General features: G+C 40.0%; 1 protein-coding gene across 6 annotated transcripts in view; it reads left to right on the top strand.

Annotated features, from left to right (window-relative positions):
* nup214 (nucleoporin 214) overlaps positions 1 to 11,822 on the top strand; it is a 61,258-nt gene extending 49,436 nt beyond the window's left edge. For 5 of the 6 annotated variants that reach the window (XM_015367231.2, XM_015367230.2, XM_069183495.1 and 2 more), the window contains one exon: positions 726 to 3,310. In XM_015367231.2, the coding sequence (XP_015222717.2) occupies positions 726 to 762 (37 nt within the window). In that variant the 3' untranslated portion in view covers positions 763 to 3,310. Of the gene's footprint in view, positions 1 to 725; positions 3,311 to 11,679 lie in introns of those variants that run through there. The other variant, XM_015367232.2, reaches the window with a different exon arrangement.
* Positions 11,823 to 21,250: the final 9,428 nt, after the last annotated feature.

The raw sequence follows: 21,250 nt of genomic DNA, 5'->3' as shown, positions 1-21,250 counted from the left end.
GAAAGACCCTTTTGTTGATGCATAAATTTAGTATTCTAAGTGGGTGTCTCATTGGTGAGGTCATTCAGACAAGGACTTTTTGCCTTCAGTTCGTGCTTGAGAAAATTATATGTTGAGGTGTTTAGAATGAGCTTAATTTGCACAGCTGTAAAATATGGAAATGTTTCGTAATGCAGATTATTTTAGTGTATTGAATGACGTAAATACTAGGAACCAGTGTGTAAATAACTATGATTATTTTTCTCAGGGAAATTGTTCCCTTGAGTTAGCAGTGGAAGCTAATTTTCATCATCTGTGGTCCAGAGGGTGGCCCTCAAAAAGAGAGTTTTAATTGGCTATTGATACATTACTGAAAGAATCAGGCCGAACAGTACTTTACAGTGATATTCTGTAACAGGCTATAGGTCTCTTCCTGAATGTTAGAAGTGACACTCTTCTCAGATGTAGATGTTTGAAAGCACAAATAGGTGTCACTTATGTCTAAGAAGCCTGTTTTGAAAGAACAGCGTAGGAGAAAAAAAATCAGAAATCACGAAAGGGCTCATGTACCTGTCATTGCTTACTGAAGGCTTTATATCTGACCAACATTCTCACCCTTCATGAGACCTTTGCGTCTAGAGCATCTGTCAGTTACTCTTCAACAAGCAGCAGCAACACGAGTTCCACCACATCAGCAGACTCTTTGTTCAGCCCTTGTTTTTTTTGGTTGGTTTCTGTTTTTCCAGATCTTCTTCTCAAACATTCGGCAGTTGGAGAAGCTAGTTTTTTAGGAAGCTGCTGTGATCCCAAGCGTGCACCTCTGCCCCACTTCTGCAATCAAGCTTTTTTAAAAGTGTGCTCGTGGCACCTAGTCAACTCATAACTCTCTCTCGGTCTGCAAGCCGCCAGTTGGTGTGATCCTGCAGGATTGCTCTGTGCACCACAAAACAAATGTAAAAGAGTGTATTTGAGTGCAAGGGTGTCCGTGTTTATGTTTGTGTGGGTTCAGCCATTTTTTCTTTCTTTGCCTCATCTACAAGGAGATCAGTCCAAAGAAGACTATTAGAATTTGTTAATCTTGGGTCACTGAGCTTCGCGCGATTGTTGAGCTGTCATGGCTGATGCTCTTCGATGTCGGCGGGTCATGAATTCTGATCCCAGTCTTGGCCTGTGGGTTTAGGATGGTTAAAAAAAAAAGAAAGCACAGCAAGTTTCCAGCTCTAATGTTACTGTCCTCCTGTCACACGATCAGGGTTTGATCTTTCACTGTGCCCACATGGGAGTGCAGGCAGATTACAGCTGGAAGCAGTTCCTCCAAAGCCAGGAGAGAAAAACCATAAGTAGATTAATTAATTGTAATGGCATCACACATTCCATTGTACACATTTCCCACCCTCGGGTTCCCCAGAACATGGCTGTCACCTCTATGACCTGAACCTCAATGACACCTACACTACGTCCGTATTTGTTCCTTCAGAAAAGTAATCTTGGAGAGGTTGAAATGCTCTCCTTCAACCTTTCATTTGTAATGCATACTTGACAGTTTGGTTTGTGTGCTTTTTAGTGTGTGGTTCTTTCTGTTTAGAATATCATATATGCACACACTGTTTCCAAAATCCCTCCTGAAAGTAGGATTCTTCACAGTGACAGGAAATGATACCAGAAAGTAGATTCGAGTTTCCACATCATAGTTTAAAAATGGCCAGGAGGCCTAGAGTTCAGCTCCATTACTCCTGTTTGAATTTTATATTTTCAGTCAAGCATGACCTGTTTCAGTGCTTAAAGAGCAAGTACAAGCATTATAGCAAGTCATTTGTCCCCATGTATTGACGAGTTCATACATTTGCTTTTTAACATACAGGGATTATCATTTTTTGCCGCAGTTGTCACTTTGCTAATTTTGCATGTAGGTTGTCTTCTAACAAGACAATAAATATATGAACAGTTAAAAACATGAGAATGAGCAGTAGAGCATTATGGTTTTACAATATAATTTATATTTACATCTAAAAGAATGTTTTTTAATGGTGTTATTTTAGTTATATTAAACAGTTAACATTGAACCACAAGATCAATGTGTGTGTTTAATATTGCCTTCCAATTTATTGCCGTTTTGGCAGTACATTGGGGAAAGGGGGGACACTGATTGGAGTGAGGTTGTAAACTGCAGAATTCCAGCAGGAGAAGCTAATTTAATAAATTGTTCATTTCTTGATAGTAAATGGAGAGATGTTCTGCTTGAAGCTTATGGGATATTTCAGTCTAAACAGAAAAAGACAATCACACAGGGCAAACAGAAATATGACATGGGAATGGAGTGACAAAACAATGCTAATTTTATAAGAGTCCTTAAAATATTATTAAGCTTAAAACAAAACTTGAGTTCAGTAGCTGTTAGGCATAGTCACGTGACTGTCACGTTTTTGGATGTTCTTCTGTGATGACAGTACAGAGATGCTAAAAGGATTTTTGGTTTTAAATTCTTATTTAATTTCCCCTTGAGGAAGAAAGCTCTGAACCGATTCTGATCCTGCTCAGAATGGGATCAAGTCTTAGGAGCAGCTTGGCAAGGTTATGCTGTGTAAAGCCAGGTGTTAAAAGCAGTATTTCATGAATCTAAAGAAAGGGTGTGTTCAGTGACTGCTTCGTACTGTGTTCCTCTTGGTAGTTCAGAATACAATTGAACTGTGAGAAATTTAAAATACGAGTTATTTATTTTGTTTTAAATGGAGAACTGGTTTAAACATAAAAGTGCATCAGAAATGGACAGCTATGTTTTCTTAACTTTTTTTGTTTTATTGTGAAATATAGCCCAAGCACAGAGAGTGAATGTATGTCCAGACTACCCGGTTGAGGGGGCTGAGAATATACAGTATGAACAGACTTCAAAAGCTCCTTTTCATTGCTTTTTCTGAATAACTTCATGATCATAATTAAAGCACAAATTAAGGTCAATTGTACTTTTCTAATGATTTCCAATTTTGGGATAAAACCTTTTAATTTTTAACTGTATTTCATGTGTGTCATTAAGGAGTAAAATGATGCTATTTTTATGGGTTTTTTTTTTTATTTTAGCCTCATCAGTGTAACAGAAAACTTAAGCTTTGCCTTAATGATTTGCATGTGTTTTGTTCTACTTAAAAGACTGCCTTGAGATGGAACGTCTATGGCTTTTCCATTTTCATTGTCTGAGTTTGTAATATGGATAATTACTTTATGTAATTGCTTTTGAAAAGGGATGAATAAAAGAGCAGTAATTAACTGGCCACATCCAAAATGGTAAAGAATCTGAATGTTAGTTCAGTGAAAAATAAACAGAGGCTCTGTAAAGGCAGTTGGTACTTGGCCTGTCCTTCCAAAAAATAACTGAATGCAGGGAAAATATTTATTTTATATTATATATTAGCATTTCAAGAAAAATTAGCAAATACCTACAATGGTCTTAGGTTAACATTTATTGCATTTTGAGTTATGTGGGTGAGCTTATTTTTCTTAACCTGGAGCACATAAGCAGTCAACAGTGTTTAAAACTGTGTGTGGATGCTTCACTTACATGGAAAGAATTTTTTTAATGAAAAGGTACTCAAGTACGCATTGTACTGTTGCCACTTTTACGCACTAAGAACTCATTAGTGCTTATAAATAGACATTTTGAAGGGCCCTGCTCTTGAATTTGATGTTTTCACCTTATCTGGTGATACTCCTGCTTTTGGATTTGCCTTCCTGAGTGCACTGTCTGGCTTCTGGCCACAGCAGAAAGGAATGGTAAGGGTCACCTTCACAAAACAGCTGTCCAGTGATTCTAGCTTTCCTTTAAATGGGGCAGTTTATAGTTGATGCTTAGTGCTCCAGATTGGAGTTCCAGTCCCCACTGTGGACACCGCTGTTGTCTTTGAAGGAGGTACATGCTGAGGTACACCCAGCTGCCCAGATGATTCCCCCACAAAGCACCATCAACTCACTCAGGAGAGTCATGTACTCATTAACCCAATGCTGTAGATTGAATAATGGACTTCTTATTTTTTCCGTTATTTCTGTTTTGTCACTGTAGTCTCAGATCACCAGACTGCATCTTGATTGCAAAAATATCCCTCTGCATAGGCCTTCTTTTTTCCTTGCATTTGTCGTATCGGGAGCCATTCTGTGCCGATAGTCTGATCTTAGAAGTCCATCAACTGTGCTACAGATGACCTGTCAGCGAAAAATTAAAGCAACATCTGTGCATGTCTAGATAAATACAGTCGGAGGGACACAATATTGTTTGGTTTTATCCTCAGCCTTTCGATGGAATGGAATTACGACAGTCATGATTGCAGAAGTTTAGCTGTCTGCAGATTTTTTTCCCAACAAAGACAATAATTGTGAATTTGTAGCGTACAATTCTTTCACAGTACATATCTCTGTGGACCGCCTTGAAATCATGTAAATATAACAATATGTTGTATAGAGCATTCCAGTTATTGGGTAAGTCTATTTTCACTTTAAAATGTTACTGTCTGTGCAGCTCCTTTCCTATGTTTCTAAATGATAAAACTATTGATATATGTGCTACTGTTAAGTTGATCGTTATAATGGAAGCAAAGTAACAAACCTAAATTATCTGGGAATCATGAGCGAAGTCCTTTAATGGGTTCTAATTTCTCTGATTATTATAAGAAAGTATTGGCTCCAGAACGGGGCCTAGACCCTGCACTGCACCACCAGGCTGCTCCAAAATCTCGCCTATGACCGTGACTTTTAGAACAGGATTTGAAAGTGCTGCCTGCCTTACAAGATCAGAAGGAAACTGGGAGATCATTTCACTCTCCTGGAGCAGCACAACAGAAAGCCACCCTTCAAAATGAGAGCCTCATTTTGGAAATCTCGAAAGAAGACCAGACACCAAAGGTGTGTGGGGAGTTAACGGTTCACAGACTAGTTGGGGGCCAAACCTGTCAAGGCCTTTAAGTTGAGCTGTAGCGTTTTTATTTTTTTTCCTCAATCCCACAGGGAGCCAGTGCGTAGACCTTCAGCGATATCCCTGTTCAAGCACTCTCTCTGCAATTATGAGTATTCTGTATACATATACGATATATACATGTGACTGTGTAAGTAGCTGGAAATTCTATATATACAGTATAATGTCAGTATTGGAGTATGAAAGGTTCTAGATAATACTAAATACCTCTCTTTTCAAAGCAACTTGCTGCCTGATGTACAGATCATGTAATGAAACTCCACTGGTGTTCCACTCCTCATAAAGCCCTTCGTGTGAAAGTGAGCGACAGTGTGAACGCTCTGCTCTGTTTTTTCTCCATCCCTTTTATAATATCTCAGCCCTGAAAGCTGCACAAGCCTCTCAGCTGTTAGTGGAAATTCCAGTTATAAATAACCCCTCATTTGGATGGAATCTTGTGAAAACATTTTTGGAATTGTTAGAGGTTTGTTTCCTTCATTCCTAACTTCTTTTTTTCCGGTCCTTTTTTTTTATTTTGCCTTGATTTTTCTTGATTTTGGTTTTTGTGGATTTTTACCAGCTGACCTGGGATAGTGGCAAGCTTCATTTCGAAGCAAATGGAAGGTCTTTTTTTCAGACCAACCCATAATATGCGCGCCACCTACAGTTACACAGTAGCTGTACTTGCTTAAACATTCCTCTCCGCCTGCAGCTTGTTCGTCTCGGATCTTGCAGTGGAAAAGCTGGAGGACCGGGAGGGTGCAGTGGGTGATGGCTGTGTTCATCTCCGTGTGCATAATCCCAAATGAAGAAGGAGATTTGTTCAGCCTTCCAAGCATTGATACAAGCTCCAGAAATACACAGCAAATACAGCGATGCAGAGCACAGCAGCATACTTTAATGGGAATCATAATGAACAGCAAAAGAAACCCATTTTTGTAGCAGAGGCCCTGCATGTGCATTGAAAAACATGATGGAGGTAAATTCCTATTGACTGGTTAACATTTGTCATCAACAGGAGCTCTCCTGAGAAAAGTCAAGACTTAGTACTGTACGTTGCCACCATCAGAAGCACAAACTGTATGTTTGGAATCAGGTTACAGATTCGATCGCCTTGGGTTCTGTCCATTTCCTTAAAATATGGATATGCACAAGCCCTAGGGGCCACACATCGCCTCAGCTCATCCCACAAATGATCAGTGGGGCTCCAGTCTAGTGAGTAGGCTTCCCAAGGTATTAATGTTAACTCTTGTTTGTCAGGAAAGCAGAGCAGCATGAAAATGTGTTGTCCGACTGGAATGTGGTCACTTCAGGGTGACGAGATGTGGGGATTGTCGGCCATGACTGCTGCCGAGGCGCAAACAGCAGGTCCTCTCCTTCACAGAGCAGCTTCTCCGGGGGGCTCCGGGGTGGTTCATCAGCGTGAGGTCTTCCACAGTCCCTTTTATTAACTACTGGGCCAATCTGGAAAATTCAGTCAAGAGAAATTTTTAGGAGTCTGTTTTTATTTGGAAAAAGGATAAGTCAGGGTGCTGCAAGGTAGTTCAGGTATCCGTATACACTATTACTTTGCCTTAGCAGCGTAAACTGTTTTAATGACATCCGACTAAAACATGAAAATTAATCTTTTTCCACAACACGGATAAATCTGTTAGGTGAAATGAAAAATCCAGATTAATTGTGATACTGGATGCAGTCTCACAGTGGAGTGCATTCAGAGTTCACGTGCTGTGGCTTGATACTTTGTTGTACGAAACAGGGTTCAGTTGGACACAGCAGGGCAGTGACATTACTGGGGCTGCTCTTTAAATCAGGAACCTGTAGAAATATCAACCCTGTGTATTAGATCGTAGGTTACTTCAGATGTACACCCTTTGCATAACTTAGGCAGATAGAGAATTTCTGGTGTGTTTCAGGTCAAAATTGCATTCTTATAGTAAATAATGTTTAATCAATATAGTGCTTCCTCTGAATTTTACATGAATGGTAGTATTTCTACACTCTTTAACACTTGGCGTGCTCTCCTTTGAGTTCCTTCCTAGCAGGAGACGGTGGTCCATTTGTGTTGGGCTTTTGGCCCATTCCTTGTTGTTCCCACTTAGGGTGCAGTTTAGATTTTGTTTTAGAAATGGCATTTCTTGGCAGCCATTACTGCCCTCAGACCCACCAAGGCATCACAGCTAGATTCCCATCACATCATTGCTTTCTCTTTGTCCTCTTTAAGCTCAGTTGACATGACCCTCTGCTCTCTTTAGCTATTCTTTGCATTTAGTTTTTTTCTTATTTCAAATCGCCAAATAGGTTTGAGAAAGGAACGAGTAGAGATTCAGCAGCGTAGTCTACTCCAGCTCCCGGTGTGTCAGACGAAAGACGAGACGACTCGAGAGCCGAAACGTTGTTTCTTCTTTCTGCTTGACAGCGTGGAATTAACCCACATGCTGAAGCGGCTCCTCACTCTAGGATGCTTTTGCAAGCCCCGCCAGTGAGGAATTGTGGTGGGGAAAGACACCTGTGAATGAACTCAGTTGGGAATGGCAAATTCTCAGGAGCAATCTGCATTCCAGATCTGCTTGTGAAGTCCCAGCGTCGAACACTGAGGCTGCAGATTGTCTGAGTTAGTGACCTTCTTTTCTGTGTTTACTCATCAAAAGGCGCAGAAAAACAAAGTGGCAAATACTGTATAACCCACATGCCAAAGCTATGAAGCAAGAGCAAGTAGCTCCCTGTGAGCTGATATTAATCTGAGTTTTCTATTTCAGTATATAAGCCTGCTTGCTTTGATTTATCACCGGCTGATCAGTTGTGCTGGAGGTGCGAGAGTGAAATCTGCTGTCTCCCAGATTCTCTTTAGTAGACGATCGTGCTTAGCGTTTCAGAGTGTTTTAGAGTGTTGTAACAGTAGAATCGGTTTAAGGGAAAGAGTGGGGATGAGAATAAAGCGTTAACGGGAGGTCCTATTATCCGGAGGTTGTCTGGAACCTGTGAGTAATATCAATTGAATCATGCCCGTTGATCTTTGGTCACAGTGCCACTTGAATGAGCACGTATTTTCATCCTTTCTTAATGTGAATTCAGATAGAAAACTGAAATCAATAAGTCTTTGATTAACACATCGGCTGGAGCAAGACTCAGATGAGACGGTTTACATGATGGTAACATTAAGGCATGCCTGCAAATCAACTAAAGTGATTTTTTGCAAACCATACTTCCTAAAGCTATAGCAATAAATGTAAATGGCATCAGGCTTAAAGAGTTCTCCAGTTATATTTATTACATTTACATCATTGGTATGAAACCAGATGTCTGCAATGGATTATTTTTGACGATTAAATGCGATTGTATTAGAGGCCAGTTAATAAACTAATGTCTGGTGCCTGTGTCCCAAAACCTGCCCTTCTTGATAGTGAAACTCCAGGTGAGATGAGGAGACTTGAAAGATGTATTCTCTGCATAGCAAGATAAGCAAGAAGAAGAAATCAGTGGTATGTGTTGTCATTTAAAAATAGACATGCACAAGTTAGAGCTGTTTAGTCAGAAATAATAGCAATAAAGCAGAGGAGAGGCTATGAAAAAGTACCCTTGAAGTCAGGCATTTTGGACACTTAGGAATGACCAAAGGAAGAAGTTAATAAATGTGTAAGCAAGCAAGCGGATCAATAAAATGATCAATTAGTTCTGGAGATTTGAAGCCTAGCTGGAATCGGTAGCTGGAGCCAGCAGAAACAGTTTTCCTTCGCGTGCAGGTTTGGGATTCCCTGCTTCATGTGTAAAACAAAATTAAAATCCCACACGATGATTCTTGTCCTTTTCTGTTAATGTACGACAGAAACATTTCTCCGTCCTGAAACAGCTCGAAATGTCAATGTTTCTGCCACACCGGCACCTGAGCTTGAAGCTGGTGCTGTGCTGTCAGTGAGTCTTCAGGAGTTGCAAAGTCTGCTCTGCTACAGCTTTGCCAATAGACGTCCTAAATGAACTGAATTTGTAGTAAAGGAAATGCAGAGGACTGCTGGAATGTCACAGAGATAAGTGTGGGATAGTGTGACGAAGCAGATTTTGGGATGGCAGGTCTCCAGCAGCACCATCCCCAGCGGGGCTCTCTAAACGATCTGGGATACGAACTGCAGGCTCACATGGCTTCCCAGCACGCTCCGGGATCTGATATGTCCTGCGAGTTGGCCACTTTCCCGGCTGCAGGCAGAGCCTCACTCAGAGGTGATAGCAGGATGCAGGCCGAGCTGCTGCCAGAGCTTTTAGAGGAATTAGAAGCATTTTCATATCGGAATCATAGGCAGTCTGGTGCCAATAAATTTGCTAACCTGTCCACTGGTACCATTAACTGTTTCAGGCGTCTTCAGAGCTTAAGCAGGCATGGGGAAGGCAACTGAAGAAGAAATCCTATAAAGCCGAGGGCACTATCTCTGTCCTACTTATCAGATGTGAAATGTAAATTTATAAGAGTGAACCTGAGATCTCCTGCACTTAACAACTGTAAAAATATTAAAAGTGCCGTGTTTCAGGGACATTTTCTAAAAGCTCTGTACATCCAGGGTTGGAGTTACAGGTGCATGTTTAACTTGTATGAATATTATGTAACAATTTGTTATCTATAAATACACATGAATGTCAGTTCACTAAGCTATTTTTATAAGTAAATGAGAATGTTTATATATAATCAATCATATAAAAATCTTTAAACCTTTTGATGAAACTGGAAAACTCTCAATACTCAATTGCACAATTAAGGTTATCAAGAGTCAGTAGAAAAGAGATTGTGCTACACTATTTAAAAAGGCTCAATACGAATGGTTCTGTCTGTAAATAGATATTTCCCCATGCAAAAAACAGTAGTCATTGTAAAACCGCTAATGAATGTGTATAATCTCTTTTAAACAGCTTGTAGTGGCCAGGACACATATTGTACTCTGTGCCTTGCCACAGTTTCATAAATCTGCTTTTTCAGATCGAGATGCACACATTGGGACAGTCTGTTTTAAGGGTCTTCAGTCTTTTTAATGCATATTCATGGTATCGATGTTCTGTCTAAGGCTTTTCCATTCCCAAGCTACGTGCACGCATACGGCCTCCTTTGTGCAGACGATGTGAAAATGAATGCAGGCAAGTCCAAAGCGATATAAAAGTGAGTTGTATACTGCCATAAAAAGAGAAAAGATGCTTAAAAACAGAAATCTGGAATCTTTTCTTTCCTAATAATAGTATTTTTGGCAGCTGCATCATTTAATAAATTTTGCTCCTATGCAGTCATTGTTTGGATTAAATGAATCAAGACTGATAATCTGACTGTCAGTAAATAAGGTACATTGTCCTATGTTAGTGTGCCCTTCCCTGGAGGTGATGTGACTTATCTGAAGTGCCATCTTCTTAGTGTTTGTATTTAAGCTGTGAGGAAATCTGCATCCTGTGTCTGTGTGCAGACATGGATTTTGTAAAAGCAAAACAGATCTCAAAGCAGATGTTACCCCCACAAACACCCCCATCCCCTCCCTGCGGAAAATCCCATGAACAAGTACGTGCTGCAAGGTTAAAGAGACATGCCGGTCTCTGCTGAAAATATTAGAAGACCACAGTCTGAGTGAAGGGCCTGTATTTTTTCTTTTTTAACCCAAGTTTTTTTGCTCCTACAGCAACAGCAAAAAATCTTTTTCTTATGCTCTTTAGGATTACCATTTAAATTGTATTGGTATGTAATGTGTTTGAGGCACACAAAATAGGAAGATGTGTTTATCATTGAAACTTTTCCAAATACATATTATAGTTAGCCTAGTGCTGCTTTCAAGGGATTTCAGTATTTTAACCATATAGCACAGTGGTGCTCCCTGTAGATCCAAAACGATCCAGTATGTTGCTGGGGTCTGTGTGGTGTGTGTGTGTGTTTAACCAGAGTTAGAAATGCAGGTGAAAATTAAAAATCTTAAATACAAACAGGTTTGCATTTATATTTGAATGTATAATTGTGTGCTTTAATGAATATAGTAGTGAAATGTGCTTCTAATTCTAAAATTATTTGGTCCATAGCAAATTTAAAAAATTGTAAATCAGCAGTTTCTGAGTAACACCTATTAATGTGAGTAATATAGCTCATAATTAGTGATATTACATTTTATAAGCAAAAGGCAATGTAGGTAGACTGGGGAGACATTGATTTTGTGGTGAACAGAAGTAAGGTCTTTTGGTTTCAGGACCATATGGTTGTTCTAATTAACTCTCGGTATTTGAAATTCCATTTCATTAGACTGGTGCTTCTGGCAAGAACTACGACTGGTTTTTGCACTTGCAGTGCTTCATGAACAGCAGGTTTAGAAAATCCTCATGGAGGAGAAAGAGTACCTCCTCAACTCGGTCCTTGCCAATGTGTCCCCTTTTAAGGGAGGGATATTCACTGCCTAATGCGAAAGGAAAAACTTGCAACTAGTTTTTGGTCACATTGAGTGCACTGAGATAGATATGTTTTATTTCTTATTTATTGCATTGAACAGAGCCTGTTCCATTCCAGTTTTGACTCAAACATGAAAAAGCACAATCTTGCAGTCACTTCTGCATGAAGTCATTATTTTTTCTAGGAAGGTGTCTCTTCAAGTCCAGTAACAGTGTTTATTCTCCAGCTTCTCAAATCAAATCAGTTCCGGTTTGTGACAGAATGGCCATGCAGATATGTCTGTTATTGCTCTTGTTATTCCAGATTGCAGTGCTAGCATTGCCTTACTGCAAGCAGTGATCTAATTTGTCTTTTTATGCTTTTCCAGACTCACACCCAGATGGCCAGGACTGCAGTAGAAAACAACAGTGCACTGTGTTAGGTTTTTACTCATGCATCTGAGTGTGCTTTTCTTCCCTTTTTTTACAAGTGTAAATTCAGAATGCCTAATAAAACAAGGTCCTGATGGGAGTGTATGTGGTTCTCCTCTTCCTTTGCTTTGCTGTGTGAGGGCTGGAGCTGGGGACCAGAATTGGGGTAGGTCATACTTAGATAAGTGCTGTGGCAGACAGATGCCGCAGTTCTTTTTGGTTAGGAGTGTGTTTTACTTTAATTATTATAAATTATAATACACTGAAAATGCTGAGGACATGAAATATCAGTAAATTAACCATAAAAAAACACATATATATTCAGGTGTAGTCTCTGCCGAAGTTTGTTTTTTGCAGTATACTGACTTTCATCAGGATGGTATTGGTACACAGGGTAGCATGTGGCAGTGGTAAATTAGTAGTAGGAACCTTCTCTGCCTGTACTCTTTGTATACATACATTCTGATTTTGTATGCTGTTTATTATTGACCTTGGCCTGTAGTGGGTCTGGGTCATATGGTAGCTTTCCAATAGGTGTTATTGTTATAATATCGATTTTATTCAGAAAAAAAAATCTCTCCACAAATTGTAGAATGCATAAAATACAGAACAAAACAGTTTCCATATTTACAGTACAGCAAAACAAAAATAAGTGACTGATACAGGAATACTCTCTTCCAAGACTGAGATCATTTGTCCAGTCTGTAGTTTTTATGAGGAAGTCTTGATGTTATCAACTGCAGATCACATTCCAGGGTTGATAGTGCATGAGCAACCTAAAGCGTGCAAGAGGAGTGTGGAGACTTTTGATGACAAGCAAAAAACATTTTGTTTTTGCTTCTAGTCAAGGATACTAGAACCGTTTGTAAGTATTGTTAATGTGTAAAAATAGTTACAAGTGCCAATATACAGTATGTAGGTGGATTGTAGCCTGTTTCACCTTTGTTTTAGAGAGTTGCATTCCAGGGTCTCTGGCTTGGCAGAATGTTTTACTAACAGCCCTCAGGAAGGACACACTTGAGCCTAAGTCTCTACATAAGCACATTTATAATACCTTCAGACTTTTGGCCTAGTGCACAGTTGGACAGAAGCATCAAGGAATAAACATAAACCTCATATGAAACTTTTCTTTCCTATTTTGTAGCTTTTAACTTTGCCTCTTAACTTTAGTTTGCTACAGTATAATTATTTTTCAGCTGTAGACACTTGAGAAGATCTCATACAAACACTGGAAATCCTACATTGCTAAGTACCACAGAAAAAACATGCTCTTGCCTTGCAGTTTAAAATTAATTACCTGAGTTGGATCAGAAACCTGGACTGCCACTGGGCACCAACATTGAAGTGAGTGACAGTAAACCAACAGCACTCATCTGTAAAGTCCTCCCAGGAATTTGTTCTGCATTTATCCTAAATTGCTTTATCTCATCCACTTAGCACTTGAAACACTTAAGCGATGATAAGCTGTTGATGATTTCCACACACTAGCAAACTACACTATTTCACACTACAAAGAGGTGCAGGTAATGTGCAGGTACCATTCTTTTTTCTTTGATCGGGTTGAGAGGTCCCCAGAGCTTCATAAACCAGTATTTGATGTAAAAAAGTGTTTTTTTACATCATGAATTCAAATGACAAGTATGCCTTGATTTGTTTCCACACAATTGATTATTGGTTGCATCCCAGTCACAAGAGATAATCTCAGAAACTGTTGTAGATGTATTAATGCTCTTGTGGATTTATGCGGTGATTACAGAATAATAATTCTGAAAGCAGAATCTAATCTTCTTGTTCTCTGGTGCTAAGTGACAGGCAATGTTGCATGTTGCAAGCTTTTGCACTTAATCCTCTGCCCTGCAAAACTGCCTAACGGCTTCCAGGCTGCCCTCTGTGGGTCTCCCCAGAGTAGACCCGTCCATCATGAAAACGTACAGAGCTCCCAGTTTTCTTCCTGTCTTTCTGCTCTGTCAGGTGCACCTTATCTCACTGCCGAACCTGTGTAAATATTAATATTTGAATGCATGCATTTTTAATCCTAGGAAATCCTGCAGAAGATTCGCCGTTCTGGTTAGGTTTGGTTTCTGTCATCTGTAGGTTCTAATAACAAATACACAAAATGCAACTCTTTAATTAAAACCCCGAACATTTTTATAAATCACGGCAAATCCCTAAAAAGGGATTTAGGGATTAAATGAGATTTTGAGAAGCCAGTGTGCATAAGAAGATTTCCACAGTGAGGTGGTGATGTTAAAAAGGAATATTGGAAACACAGAGGATGAGATTTTTATATGAGTTTTTTTGTGTTTGTTTTTTTTAATATACGTGGTGGGTGTGAGAACTCACAAGAGGTGAAAATGAAAAGAATGGTTTAGAAAACTGCATTCTAGGTAAGGTATCTTTCAAGGAGTGGCATGTTCGGTTTTTTTCTTAAAAAATAAAACTGGTGTTTTGTTAAATGCGCGACATCCAATGCAATTAACAGCATCAAATGAAAGAGGCACACTCTTTCATAGAAAGGTCCCCAGTGCCAATTAATTTTGTAACGATTGCTAATTTTCTCTGGCAGGGGAGACGGGCAGCTTTGCGGGCTGCACGCAAAACAAAGCTTATGATAACGAGATCAATTAGAGATGCGCCAGTGATGCAGCAGCTTGATTAATTTAGCCCACAAAGCACACTACCACATGGGCGACTTGGTGAGAAATCAAGACCTCCAGAGCACTGTTCGTAGCACTTCGGGTGTCAACCCTGGCAGTCTGGCTGAATTCCTCTTTCAGCTTGAGCAAACCCACCCCACGTATGTTCCTCCCTGTTTCAGTTGTTGAAGTAATTTCTCACTTCACCTGCGTGACGAGGCTGCTGGAATACAGTAGCCATCTTGTCACCCAGGTGGCAGCTACTTCAGGACTGTGAAGCACTTTTGAGATCCTTTGGGGTGAAATGTGCTAGACAAATGAAAGTTTTCTCACTTAATATTATTATTAATAATAATTGTTATTATTTTGCCATTTGTATGATGGTTGCTTTGTGGCACGCTATATCAAACTACATCTTTGACCCATGGGAAAAGATAAATCAAGACTTAAATATTACAATTTAATTTAAAATAATGTTCAACATTTATAGAGATTTACTTCTCTGTACAAAATACAAACTTATTTCAATTTCAAGTGTTCTCTGACAGGATTAAATTTGTTCACTAAGGGAGGTCTCAAATTTTTCTTTTTTAGTTTCAGTGGGTATTGCTCTGATATGGGTCATTTTTCTCATATGTTACTACAACTAAACTATGTTGCTGTGTTTAAGAATCGGATGTCTGCAATTGCCCCTCTGTAAACAGACTGTCTCAGACAGATGGTGGGGAGATAAAAAGAATCTCACGTCTCTCTCCTCGACCCCTCCCCCAGGGTGAAGCGCAGACTAACATCATGCTTACAAGGCTGCACAAAAGCAGCATTTCATGTTCAAAAGTAGCATTTAAATTATGGAACTTCAGGGATAAACCTCAAAAACGAAGATTTTGTGCCAGATTCAAACTTGTTAATTTGACTTGCAATGATCTGTGATTTTAATGCTTAAATATGCTTGTAATTTTTCCTTTTGCATTGGATAGTGTAAGCCCTGCACTCGTGCACTAGACAGATTGTTACTTTAGAGCAGTAAAATGCATAAGAGGTTATGGAGTATGGTTGTTCAGGTAAAAACATCCCTGAGGCGCATTTTTAAAGAAGGAAGGGACCAGTCTCTGCTGTGGGTCCTTATTCTCCAGGTTTTTTTTACAGCAGAACAAGGACTGGTGAGTTCAGCTATGCAACTGGGTGAGGTTTGTTCATGGCCTCTCCTTTTTGTTTGGCTGAGTTGCTGCATGTTTTTTACAACAAGAATTTTACAACTTCCAATCATGAATCTGTTAAACTTCTACAGCCCTTCCATCAGCACAGGAAACACTACACATGCACCTTACTACTGTTATCTGCTGTATTATACAGTTGCAGTGCAAACAGCAGTGTCACACATCTGATGGAGGATGACTGTAGCCTTCTGATGACTTTACACACTACAGCACAAGGTCTTAAGGATCACTCTGCGTAGCCACCCAAGGAAATCCTGAGAGGGCTTAAATTCACTCAAAACGACTGGCACTGGGCTTGTAGTTTCTTGAGGACACCAGGGATATTTGGTCATATTCAGCTAATGAATTAGCACATGTTCCCGACCCCGGTGTGCTTCAGGAATGATTGTTCCTGATCTTTGGGTTTCATGTTGGTAAAAGACTCTCAGGAAGTGATGTCAGTGAGGTGATGAAATGGACTGATGTGCCTGTCACATACATTGACTTGTTGGAAACACAGTTAACTTTCATTCCTCATCTGGTCTGGACAATGTGTCTTTTAAATCAACGTCAAATGGAAAGCAGGAGATGCAGGGTATCACTCTTAAGCGAGAAGTAATAATGAGCATATGGTTGTATACTGTATATCCTTCACACAGAACTCTGTACGTACATGATAGAACGGTTTGTCCTTTGCAGGACAGCACCGAAATCACCCACTGTCTTGGATGACTTTGCTTTATGGACGCATCATTGTAATAACTAACTGCGGCTTGCCATTTTCCTGTAAGAGTATGTTATTAGGACCATGTGCATAGAGCTGGTGTACATGGGCATGTCGAAATGCCTAGACTGATGTTAGTAATCAAGCAGAAAAGGCTCTTCTACAGAAAGCAAGCTGTTGATGAAAAGTTCACAGCTGTAGAACATGGGACTTGAACATGTTCATTTTTTTATTTTATTAGTTTATTTAATTTTAGTAAAAAAACACCCCCTTAAAAAGGCGAACATTTGGATTTACTAGTAAAATTATTTTAAAGTGAGACTTCAAGGTGAGATCTAGCCATCTTATGGTCATTAAAGATCTTATATGAAAGCTAGGAGCTATATTGCCCTGCAGCTCACAACTGGCCGCCCACTGAAGCTGAGCAGGTATGAGCCTGACCAGTACCTGTGGTTTGTTTGGGCCCTAATGCCCCAGTATAGTGATGGGGACACTAAACTGTAAAAAGGCTCTGTCCTTCGGATGAGACATAAAACCAAGGTGCTCTGTGGTCATTAAAAATCGCAGTGTGTTTTTCAAAAAGAGTAGGGGTGTTACCCTGGTGTCCTGGCCAAATTTCCCACAGGCCTTTACCAATCATGGCCTCCTAATAACCCCCATCTATGTCAATAATGAACTGGCTTCATCTCTTTGTCCTGTTATGTAGCTGGTGTGTGGTGAGCAGACTGACGCACTCTGGCTGTTGTTGCAACACTGGTGGTGGAGGGGAGTCCCCATTACCTGTAAAGTGCGTTGAGTGTCTAGAAAAGCACTATATAAGAGTAAGGATTCTTATTATCACCATCACCCTCTGGGAGTGCTTCTAGCTTCAGTGTCTGATCAGGACCTCAGTGTGTCCCCTTGGACCTGCAGTGCAGCAGAAGACAACAGCTGCCTCTCACTATGGGTGTTGAAAAGTACTGTATGGAAGCAAGCCATTATTATAGGGATGACTTTCATCACTATTACAAATTTACTCTAGCATCCATGCTGTATGAGCAGGTTAGAGTACTTCATCAAAAGATCCTGTCAAGACAAATAACACAAATGTTTTACCAAGAGTCTGCTTTAGTATTTCATGGATCCTTTTATTTTCTGTCTCACTAATTTTGTCTATGGTTCAGGTTGCTGTTTTCATTGAACTAATTAAAGGGCTCGTAGATGCAGATAGAAGGCTTTTCATGTCCAGTCAAATGTATCCATGAAACAGTACATCGAACTGAATAAAAGCTTGTTTGTTGACCTACAGTATTCAGTTTAAATTGAAAAGGGGCTTTTGTTACCCAGGCACCAGGCACACCTGGAGCAGGAATATGGCTGGGAGTGGGCGTTTAATCAGCGTCGGGGGCTTTGTTGTAGATTTCTGTTAATCCAAATGCCATGCTGCTGTGGAGCCCATTCCAATTCTTCAAATGCACCAAAGGGGAATTTTCCCTTGTGGCGTCAACACAGAGCTGTTAGGCATTTAGAGCCTTGATGGTCTCCTCTCTACGGCAGACAGCACAGAGCACATTCTCAGAGCTCTCAGATCCCCGAGATATGAGTGATTACTCTCACCCCTGATCCGTGAATTTCAGGCTCGCTTGCTTCAGTGATGCGGAATCGTCTTCCCCAGCCCTTTACTGGTCTAGTTATTTCATTCTGGGAAAATGGATCACGTCTGTCCGCTAAAACAGTTTAACGGCTATCGCATCTAATCGTCTGCTTCAAAAGAGGCTGGAAACAAATATTAAACATTCCCAGCTGAGCCGTATAATTAAAGCAATTAAGTTCAAGTTGTCAGACGATCCCCCAGTCCTCTGGGATCAAGGCTGGATATTTTCTATTATCTTAACCCACAGTTCACTCACAAACTCTCTCCACACTGCAGTGTCTGGAGAATTGCTTACAGGTTTGAAGCTGCAGCACTCTGGTTCGGTTTGTTTACTTCTTGCACATTTCTGTGCTGATTTTGATTTCCAAAGCTGCTCTAGGCCTTATGCGTTAATGTAATTATGTAAACGGGCCCCGTATTGGTGCTGAATGGTCTGAGCACAGCAAAGTGGAGGTTTGTAATACAGCAGGGGTGTCCTCTACCCAACATGAGTTGTCTTATACTATACATCCCTGTTCCATCCTTCTCTTATTTCTGTGCCTGTGTGGATTGCACCTCTGTGCTGAGCAGATTCTCAACAGAAAGAGCTAGAGATGCTGGTGGAAGTGAGGATGAGTTACTGATGAAGCCACAAGCCAGGTCATGTATGACTCCGGGATTCAGGATTCAGCCCAGAGGAAAGCTTTTGGGACGTAAGCAGTAAATGCTGGCTATGAATGATCATTTCCTGATTTCAATCGATCATTGGTGCCGTGGTCTTCAAATATCAGTTATTAATATCAGACTTCTAATAATTCAGTAATTATTGAATTACACAATTAATATAAGTGCATTTGTTGATCACTTTTCAATGCAAATAATCCCAAAAGTGCTTTATATATAAAAGGGGACCCACTACATCCACCACTGAAATGCAGCCCCCTGGATGAGATTTGGCAGCTGCAGCCACCCCGCTACAGAGAGGATCAGGTGGAGAGGTAAGAAATTCCTTCACTGATGGACTTAAATGCACAAAAACACAAATTCTGTATATACATGTACTCAAAGGCATATAGAACATGGTTTTATCGAAATCTGTCTAATGAATGGAAAACCTAGCTTTATTGAAGCTTTCACATAAAGGTAATATATCAAGGGCGGATGTCTGATGCTATTTATGTTACTAAACACCCACTATTGCCTGTGTGAGAAGAGCTTAATGGCTTAATTTCAGGATGAAATTAATTTAAATAAATGACTGCACATTATGCAAAGAGAGCTTGAGATAATCTTAATGGATTCTATTAGTACCTCCCAAAAAGCAAAGTCTATTTGAATGATTTCTGCTGCATTAATCTAATATCTATTTCTATAAAGTATTGTAATATATCTTTAAAAGATGATGACATCTAGATGATTTTAAATTTGCAGTTATCCTCAAGTTATCCATGCCTAACAATCCGTACAGCACTGCTATGTCAGAAGTCAACATACACAGGCACAAATGAGGGCCTCTGTCATGTCGTTTTTCAGCTTGTTTCCAACTGTCATTGTGTTCAGGTTTACTAGCTGATGCTCTCTGCTGAGATCTGGACTAGCGATTCCACTGAACATTCTTCATAAAGTAGATTTGAAATAACATTCAGGACAGGACTTATCCTCAGGTGTCATGCACGTACAGTAAGTGACATTTTGTGCCATTTGTCCTTTATTAGGAAAATTGGCCAATAGATTTTTATCACGGGTTTTGTTTTTGCAGACACTGAATTCCTCTCGTTTTGGTGATTTGGTGATGGATTGTCATGTTAATTTGGAATGAGGCATTAAAACAAATCTGCACTTGTGAATTATCTGTCTTACTAAAGCTCCCCATCTGGAATTCTGTTCTGTGCTTGAACACACATCATTCCAACCCCTACACTAGCCTGGAAGGGATTGAGGACTGTAATGCATTGCCTGGCACTCCCACTGTTGAGCTGCTGTGCCATATGACACACTGTGAGACAGAGCCTCACAGCAAGGGCAGTGATGTGTCTCTCACCTTTTACAGGTTTTCAGGTATAGGTATATCGAGGTCTGTGCTACTTGTTGGAGTAGGTGTGTTAACTCAGGTTAAGCCCGCTTTGAGCTTCTGACCTAACTGAATTTCACCCTTATTCTCAAAATGACTTTATATACAGTATATGGTATGAATACTTTACTTTCTGCTCTTTGGCACTGAGTTAAAAAAATCTGTCTGCCAAAACTGGTTATTTCCATCTTTAATTCCTTTTCTTGGAGTAGGAATTAATAATGAATACATTGTTCTGTGAGAAAGAAATAAAATACCAAAGACAAAAAGTACAAAAATGTCCAAGACAGCTGTTTTAACTTGGTTCATTACACACAGAGTTCATTCCCACTCATCAATTTAAAAAAAATACAGACTTGTTCCTTAGGTTCCATCAAATGGTCTTCCTGTCTAAAGAGGCAGATTCTGCATCACCCCTACAGCCAGGAAGTTAAGAATGTTTCAGCGAGGGGCTGTTAAAGCTGTGTTCATCCTGACAGCTCTCTGCAGATTGGCAGCTACATTACAGCAGGCCCGCAGCAAGAAGACTGGTCATTTCTTTAAATGGATCGTGACAGTGGGAATAATGTCACTGAGTGCCGTTTCAATGCTCTGTTGCCGGTGGTGGAAAAATGAACTGTCCTTTTTCACACCAGGCCGATGGCTCCATCCAGATGCTCTCCTTTCCTGTCTAATGCAACTTTCTTGCTGATGACTAACATTGAGCACAAACCAGTGGGTTTGACAAAGCACATTTGCTCCATCTGCAAGGCATTAAACACTTCAAAGGTCTAGTATTAAGACAGTTTATAAAGGAGAATTTACCAGAGAACTTTTGCATTTCTATTGTTTTACATTTTCTGCTTGTGTGTTATGTGCTTAACCCATTGCACAGAGCAGTCCCTAAAAAACATCTAGGGCAGTAAGTCAGAGCATGTTTTTGGCTCAGTGAATTAAAGAACATTAAAGGTAGGTAAAGGCTAAAGGAAACTAAACTGTAAAACCATAGTCAAGGAAAAAAAATTGTAATGTGTTAACTTTGAGAATGGGATCTGCCTGTTGATAATGGGATTTTGTTATCCTTGCTAGTGTTGCACATTTGTCCTAACGTTTGTTATAAACCTTTTAGAATTACACCTCTGGAGAAAATAAAATGTGATTTGTTGCCATTTTGCCTGGTGTTGGAGATCAGTCTTTTCCCCAGTCAAAGAGAGTGAGTCCAGTTAGCCTTCAGTCACTGCCTGTCGTCTTGAGAATGAGGGAAGAGGAAGAGGTTGTGCAGGGGGCTGGCGATGGTCTTTTCAGGTTGC

Source organism: Lepisosteus oculatus, chromosome 24 (assembly GCF_040954835.1).
Source record: "Lepisosteus oculatus isolate fLepOcu1 chromosome 24, fLepOcu1.hap2, whole genome shotgun sequence".
Taxonomy (NCBI): Eukaryota; Metazoa; Chordata; class Actinopteri; order Semionotiformes; family Lepisosteidae; genus Lepisosteus; species Lepisosteus oculatus.
Note: the sequence above shows the minus strand (reverse complement) of the source record. Positions and strands in the feature narration are given on the sequence as shown.